Source organism: Ambystoma mexicanum, chromosome 8, assembly GCF_040938575.1.
Source record: "Ambystoma mexicanum isolate Mex_15411 chromosome 8, UKY_AmexF1_1, whole genome shotgun sequence".
NCBI classification, from domain to species: Eukaryota; Metazoa; Chordata; class Amphibia; order Caudata; family Ambystomatidae; genus Ambystoma; species Ambystoma mexicanum.
The window spans coordinates 950,700,516-950,709,133 of record NC_090929.1 but is presented as its reverse complement, the minus strand read 5'-3'; the positions used below and the strand labels follow the sequence as shown (position 1 = coordinate 950,709,133).

Sequence of the window (8,618 nt, the reverse complement as noted above, 5' to 3'; positions counted from 1 at the left end):
CAGACAATTTCCTTTGTTATGCAGACATAACTATTTTGAGGTTTTGGGAGATCTGCATCCATATCTCATCCATATGCTTGAGAGTACATCTTGAAAGGAAGTGTGCTCTATTGTATCTAGGTGTTTATCTTTTAGACCATTCTCCCCACTTAAACATGATCTGAAGCTATATTGGTGTAAACTACTTAAATATCTGTGAGCATTCTGTTCCTGATAGTTCTTATGAGACATTGGGTATGGGGCATGTATTTCCCTTGAATGTAATGGCCTGCCCTCTCTGTCACTTGACATGGACCTTTTCAATTTAGCTTGGGAAAGATTATGCATTGTATTGCTCTTCTCTCCTAGCTCCTGAATTTGTTTTATTCTGCTGGGAATACTCAGGAAATGTATATATGTGATTTAATGGTTTTTTATTCCACCAGACTTTTGTACACAATTTATTCAAGAATAGTACAACTTGTAAAAAGGTAATTAGTTACAATTCATGAAAACGTAATGAAAAAAGTTACAAAAGCAATGTTTACTGACGAATCACAAATTTTACGTAGGAAATTCAAAATACAAATAAGAGAAAATGAGTTACTAATAGTTAAACAATTGTGTTACAAAACAATAGGTCAATGCGAAATGTGCTTTGAAACAAGTTACACAAGAACCCTAAATCTATCCCCGGCAGAGTTGTCTTTTTGGTTAAAAAAAATTGCAAACTTAATGACAATTCCTGAAATACCTTCAGTAGTCAATGTGATTGTTATTTTGCAGTAAATGAAACAAGGACTTAAGTTACATGAACAACAAAATATATATATATATATATGTGTTTTTTGTTTCAACAGTTTTTTTTTTACATTAGTCTGGCATACACATGTTTACTATTTAAGTTTTTACAAGACAACAATGATGGGTTAACAGGTCTCTTAAGTATTATCTTTCTTCGAACAGTTTTCAAAATGTAGTCTTTGTCAGGGCAAGTGTAATTCACATACATATATTCACTTCATAGTGCTTGGAATATGGCAAAGCTAAATTACAGACAAAAATACGTTGGCATATAAAGTGTATTTTTGGATAAAGTTCAAGTATCCATGATAATAATGATAGGTTTAATTTCAAATGTTTAAGGTTGAAATTATTATGCAAGAAAGATGAATGTGAGTGACTGAACATGATAACAAAATACACCTGTTTTGTCCATGTGTACACATCTATACTTAGTGAGCATAAAACCTGTGAGCAATATTGAGTTACTTCTCATGAGCATGCTGAGAAATGGATGCCATGGAGTCATATTAGTGCTGTGAACATGATGCCACCAGGCAAGGAGAGCATCACACCATAGTGTCCATATTCTTCCACGCATTGGTTTCAGCAGCCAGCACAGGCTGCATTGGCACAAACTTCACACAAGTCGGTATCTCTGATGGCCATCACTGAGTGGAGTAAAAAAGAAAGGGAGAGTATTAGTAAGGCATGGACACTGCAGGAAGGAAATAACCTATGTAATGAAATCTGCGTCTAAGTGGTGAACTCTACAGGTAATGTGCCTCCTCCTGTGACTCAGCAACATTACAGAAAGCACCTAATCCTTGCATCAGCATATACAGGAATGATTTGTTAAAAAAAAAGGTCTGATTTCTTCTCCACTATCCACGGATTCACTGACACACTGCAGGCTTGTGGATACACGCTGCAAGATCTGCACAATGGCTAATGCTGACCATCCCACTGAAAGTGCCACTGTCATTATTGTGGAGACTTTCTGGCTTGATCTAAAACGGAGTTTGCAAGATGGGTTCTCGGTGAGGGTGGGGGAACAGAGGTTTGTTGGGAGCTGGAGCATCAAAATGAGGCAATAAAAAAGGTAAATATGGAAAAGACACTCCAAAAAAGAATTAATTGAAGTCATGGGCAAATGAATCCATCAAGGAGACCAAGCACTGTGGAACCATGAACGTGCGTGTTTTGTTTAAAGTAGGCATCCAAGGGGGGCAATGCACAACAATGGGCCTACACCAGTTTTGCCAAGTAAGAAGGTCAGCCCACAGCCGGGATGGTTCTACCTACATCCTTCTCTGATGATAGTGGTCTTATTGCAGGGAGCCAATAATTCCAAAATGGCTTTCTGATTTTGTTCAATGTTCCAGCACTTAATTGCTGGGCAGAGTATAGTAAGGACAGAGGATAGTAAGATCAAATCATGCACATTTTCGTTTCATTGCCATTAAGTTATGCTCGTGTTCGAATGGTGGATTGGTACAAGATATCTTCAATGGATGTTTCAGGGGCTCAGTCCTTTGTTATGTTGGTCAATTCTAGCTGCTTAATTGCATAACATTTGTAAGCCTGTTTTAAAATGTGGTTCTTGCCAGGTGAATTGTCTTATGGATGATATCTGAGACTGTAAATGACAGCTGATGCACTGAATGTGTCTAGGCGATCAAAGCATATAAGTATGCAGCACTGACCTCAACTTGATGGCATTCCTTCTAATTGTGGATTGCTTGTGCCAGCTTAGGGAGTTCCTTTGCTTTTCTGCTGGCAAGCAGTGGTCGAAGTGGGCGGGAGCGGTTGAGAGTGGTGCTCCTCTACTTTAAAAAAAAAGTTCTTCTGTTCCTATGCCTTGAGTTAAATAGAAACCATTCCAGAATGTTTTCGTTTTAAAATAAAAGTGTAGGAAGAAGTTGAAACTTGCACTTCAGTGCACCACACTGAACATTGCCTCAAACAGCAGGTGTGTTTCTTTGAGGGTTTGGGTAGTGCATGGGAGGGGGCGTGGTGATGGAGTTTGTGGGGAGCGGGGGGCAGACCAGCAGGGAACATAGTTCCTACTTCTTTTCTTACACTTCGTCCACTGCTGGCAAGCTAAAGTACAAGCAAAAACCATGCCACTGCATACAGGTTCAGCCCTGCTCAGTGAATTTTTTTGTCACCAGCAAAACCCCCACTTTTTTAAGTGGGTGGCCTTTTTCCTTTGTGTGGGATGAGATTGCTATTTGTTTTTTTTGAGTTACTACATATATGTGCTTTTCTCTATATATTGAAGTGCCTGGTATGATGTTTTAAAATTATTTTGCTGTTTACGCTAATGGTTTTTAAATATTGCAAAGCTGATCTAATATATAATGGCATGTGAGATGTTGTATGCTAGCAATATGAAATCCGTCTATACATCTTAATTGTTGATCTAACTGATCATCATTCTGACCATAACACTATGCAGATATCATGCCACACGTCAAATATATGGTGGGGATGAGGTGGTTAACATTATCTCTCTAGCCTCGTGATTCTTCACGTCTTGTACGTGTCCAGAAAGCCAGCATTTTTGGTTACTGGCCTTCGGGTGTCTGCAACATACAATCAAGCCTTCAGCCATTTCAGTTACGAGCTGATGTCATTTGTGATGTAAGTGCAGAGTAACACCACTTATGTGACAACCGTTTATCCCAAATAGCCAGTTTAGTTTCAACTAGCTTGGAGCGCTGCCATGAAGCTTGATCACATGCCTGTAAGTTAAATCGCTTCAAAATGACAGTGTACAAAAATGAAAGAATTCTCTTTAGAAAAAATAAGTGTTCAACACTTATGGCTGTTCCCCGTGATGTCTACAAGTCGCAGTGTTCGTTTCTACTGCTACTTCGGTCTAAGCATGTCTCCATGTTTTGTTCTATGCGATTTACATTGGTTATATTTTTAAGGGCTTTTTCACTAAATATGTCTAAATATGTTGTAGTAAGAACTCTGTTATCCAGACTGGATTATGCACAGGTCCCCATCAGTCAGGAGGTCGCTCATCCTGGATCACAGCTGCCGCTTCTACAGCTCTCTGGATTGTTGTTCAATAGGGCTACAGTTAATGATGGTCTCCAAATCAGGAGAATGATAACGGGCGGTCTGGCAGATTATTGGTTAGTCCCCTTTGTTGTACAACCGATCACCCATTCGATCTGTGGACCCAGCCCCTATCGCCTGTGATGTGCACCTTGCCTAAATACATCCACTTGATGCATGCCTGCCTTCAATTGTCACTATCACCTTAAATGGACTAGACCTGGGCTCACCCTACATACGTACATATGCGTGATGGGGCAGAAATTGAGGTTTTAAAGGCCAAAGTAATGCAAAGGGATATTAGCATTACAATATGTAACTAGCGCCTTATCTCTACTACCCCCTTATTGGGCAAAGTCCTGGAGAAGTTGGTCATCACCCAACTAATTCACTATACTGAATATGTTGTTTGTCTCCAAAACCACCAGTCTGGCTTCTGAACAGCCAGAGGCACAGAAATTGCTCTCCTGAACACCTGTGAGCACTTGCTCTCTAACCTTGATTCTAGTTCTCCTTCTGTTATCATCCCTCATAAATCAGCTTTGATACCCTCTGCATTACAGACCGTGCACTGAATTGGCTGACCTCTTTACTTTCAAATTGACCCTCCCATATGCAATTTGGTCTTTTTTTCTCCTCCACTTCACTCAGTGTGGTATCCCTCAAGGCTCTATCCTCTCTCTCGGTAGCTTTTTAACATTTACATTTTCCCTCGCTCCCACCTGATCTCCACCTTCTCTCCCCACTTGCAGTGCTATGCTGATGACACACAGCTCTCCTTTAAGCTTCTTTCTTCTTCCTCCTGGTCTTCTTCTCTCATCCCCAATTGCCTGACTGCTATTGAGGCTTGGTGTGTTTCTAATGAGCTCTGCCTTAATGCCAGTAAGACTGAGATTCTTCACATTGGGATCCCTGCACGTTGCTTCCCCTCTACTCTCTGCCCACCCTCCTTGTGCCCTCTCCCCACACCCTTGCGTGAGGCCAAAAACCCGGGTGTCATCTTCGACTCATCTCTCTCCTTCCTGCATCACATTGCTGACCTTGCTAAGAAGGCCCACTATCAGCTTCACCTCCTCAGAGGCATCTTCCCTTTCCTCAGCTTGCCCCAGATAATCAATGTCTCCAGAGATCTGGTCCTCACCAGGCTGGATTACTGCAACATCCTCTTTCTTAATATTCCTCTCTTCTCCCCCCGCCCTCTTCCACTGATCCAGAATAGGGCTGTGATGCGTATGATTGGCCTCAAGTCCAGGGACCGCATCTCTGCAGCACTAAAATCTCTCCACAGGCTCCATGTGGGGGCAAGGATCAAGTTCAGGGCCCTCTGCATCATTCACAAGGCTTTCTGGGACCTGCGACCCTGCTACATCAAACTCCCTCTCCCTAAATACTTCCCTGCTAGAGAACTTTGGTCCTCTAGTTCCAACTCTTTGCAGGTCTGGCTCTTCTCCAAACAGAGAGTGGGGGTCGATCTCTTTCTTCTGCAGGAGCCACCCTCTAGATTGGCCTCCCTGCCCATCTCAGACTTGAGCCGTATCTCCTTAAGTCCTGGAAACTCCTCAAGACCTTCCTTTTCTGCTCCTCCTTCCCTCTCCCGCTCTGATGTTATTCTCGACATGATGCTGCCACTGGCTGCCTGAGTCCCTTATGAGCCTTAACGGGGCCAGGCCCTCCCTCCCCCGCACTCTTTCCAGCACTTGCTTATAGGCACGCCCTTCCCCCTGACTTGCCCTGAGGCCAGTACACCCCCTTGAACCCCCTGTCTGTTTTTTCCTGGCATTTGCCCCCCCTGCCTCTCTTAGCACTTGCTCTACCCTCTTGCCCTTCGCCCACAACCTCTTGCCTTACCCTTCCCTCCCCATGATCAGCCCCCTCCCCTTGCACTTCTTATTACTGCACTTGCACAATCCGAATGTCACAAGGCCTAGAAGGACCATTATTGTTTTTTCTCCTCTGCCCCCGACCCACTTCATTTGTCTTGTGGTGCCTGGAAACACTTTCTGGTGTATGGGAGCCATGCAAATGTTAATCAAATAAATAAAATATCAAGTGAGCTAAATAAAATTTCTCAACTGTGTAGAAAGGGCAAACAGAAGCCAAATTACAGTTGGATATGTTTGGCGAGCTAGCACATGGATGTGTTCAAGTACACTTCAACGTAGGGGCCTAAATTAGAGTATTGAATCCAGCTATAAACTCTTCTGTCTAAACACTGACTGAAGACAGCCCCTATTGGGAGAGGTTATGAGATGTAAATATGTTGGAGGAAAGCTGGAAGAGAATACACAATCGTGGCAGTCATATTCCTGAAAGACGTAAGCATAGAACCATGGAAGTGCACCTTTCACTAGAAGGGCACGGCCAGAAAGTGTGTAAAATAAAACTAGGAGAAGTGAGCATAAGAGGAACATTGATGACATAGGACCTCATAACGGTTCCGGCACTAACCGTGCCGGTAAATCTGCAAGGTTGCCGCCAGACCAGTAATGAATTTCCGGTGCCCGACTTCCTGGTAACACTGAGGTATTCTGTCCCCCGGTGGCCGGGAAGTCAGGCGCCGGTAATTTTGTAAGTCCACATTCCCATGGAGTCCCATAGGACCATAGAGCACCAGCACCATTAACAACAGTGCCAGTGCTTCTGTGAAACTCTGCGGGTGTCCGCCAGGTCTGACAACCGTGCCAGTAGGCTTACTGGCACTGTTGTTTCCAGACCCACACACTCATAATGAGGACCATAGACTCTTTCACAGAAAGGGTAGTAAAAGCGTGAAACAGCAGCAGAGAGCAGAACAGTACATTCATCTAAAAGACTTAAGATAGAAAAGCCATAATTAAGAAACAACAAGGCAAATTTAGACACAATGGGGCTCATTTTCCTGGAGCTTGGTTTCGTCAAGGATGATAATTTAGTACCGGAGGCATGGTCTGTGCCAGTAAATTAAAACACGTCTCCCAATTTTCTGCATCAAGCAAATTTGCCTACATCTCTATCCTCACTGAATGTTCAAGCAGACAGAAATTCTTGCATCTGCATGAAATTCCCCCTGGTTTATGTACCTGTAAAATACAGGTGTGATCCATAAGGCGTCATGTAAATACCGCCTACCATGCATGGACAAGGTGGGCATCATTTACAATTGGACTTGCATGTAAAATAGCATTTGAAACCTGGGTCCACCTATACTTCTGTACTGGATTTACACCCATGCATGAAAACTACAATGGAGAGAACTGCTTACACTTCCTTGAAATCATAAGCTGTCCTATCCTTGCTATTTACGAATATCGAATCATTGAAAATGATCACCTGTGTAAGACTCGGGATAGACCCGAGTACAGATGGTAGGGATCGGGATAGACCCGATAGTCCTTGTGGTCTTTATTATTAAACCCTATGTTTCTATGTTTCAAAATGATTTTCTTTATTGACAGAGAATCTGTGGCACATGAGGAATGCTTTATATAGAGTTATTGCATCTGTTTTCAGTCATTATGCTTAAGGCCTTCCGTGCAATTAGGCAACACTCAAGGTTTTTCCAACATATTCTGTTCAGTTTTCAATGTTTCTGCTAAAAACTTCGTTTTACACAAAACGTATGCCTTTTTTAGAATATTTTGTCTGCTTTCTGCTCAATGAAAGGTGGATTTGAAAAAAGAAAAAGAGATATTTGTAGGTCAGTCATTGTCACCATCCCATGTCCTAAGGTTTCCCTCTGGATTCAGAAGAACAGGATCCGATTCAGAGGGGACCTTGTCCTTCTTTTTTATGTGACAGGAAAGGTCAATCATCATCTAACAGAAGGTTTATTCCATTCGTGAGGGCTCCAAAGAGATTGGTTTTACTAATTAAAAATGAGTGAATTCCAAAGCAGTGTTTAGACCAACACCATGTCAAGTTTATCCACAGAATAATCACAACATCAAAATCCACCTGCGATCTCTTTTGGCACAATAATGAACGAGTTTGATGTGCTACTGCTAATGAAAGATGTCACATGGCCTAATGGACAGTGTTATTGAAATCACAATCACGCCATGAGCTTAAATGGAATGATACTCTGCTTTTGGTTTCCCTCAGAATTATGGATTAGCGAAAAATTACTCTGACATAATTAATTCCAATGGAATATAACTGATAATATATATTTTTGAAATAGAAATAGCCACCTTAAAAACACTGTGAAGATTGGAGAGAAAGAACTGCCAAATCTTGAACTTGGACCCATGTTGTAACTTATTAATGCCCTCTCCATCTGGAACAGGTAAGGACTTTATAGAGGCTTTATCCTATAGTAAATTGGTTCAACAAAAAGGAAAAGCGAGAGAGTTAGGGAAAAGGAGAGGAATTTCCAAACATCCAAACGTACTCAGCCTGCCAAAGACCTCTGGTGCATTTTGCTGAGTGCAAACAGACCCAAATTCCTTGGGCAATTGAGGGTGGGAGCAGACTTCTAGTGAATCCTTGTTCACATCGTGCAATGGTTTCTCTCCGAAGTTGTCCTTGAACTCAGCCTCCTCTTTAGGATCGTTGGGCTTCACAGCTCCATCTATAGGATCATTTTGCAGCATAACTTCTAGCAAAAGGTCTCTCAGGATTTTTACAGACTCTAGTGAGAATGTAAGTTCGCCATCCTGTGAAAAGGGAACAAAAATGGGCATAAGATTGAGCAAGAGTATGTGTAATTTTAAACAAGGATGTTTTCTTTCGTTATTAATGAATTGGGTTTGTTCACACAATCATGTAAGAATTAAAATTCAGGTTCAGAAGGGTGAGAAGAGAAC

The 8,618-nt window shown here is 42.1% G+C and overlaps 1 protein-coding gene across 1 annotated transcript in view; it reads right to left on the bottom strand.

The window, feature by feature from the left end:
* Positions 1 to 396: 396 nt before the first annotated feature.
* Positions 397 to 8,618, bottom strand: part of GUCA2A (guanylate cyclase activator 2A) — a 57,872-nt gene continuing 49,650 nt past the window's right edge. The window contains exons 2-3 of the mRNA XM_069610861.1: positions 8,204 to 8,468; positions 397 to 1,433 (exon numbers count right to left, since the gene is read on the bottom strand). Of these exons, the coding sequence (XP_069466962.1) occupies positions 1,369 to 1,433; positions 8,204 to 8,468 (330 nt within the window). The 3' untranslated portion in view covers positions 397 to 1,368. The remainder of the gene's footprint in view (positions 1,434 to 8,203; positions 8,469 to 8,618) is intronic.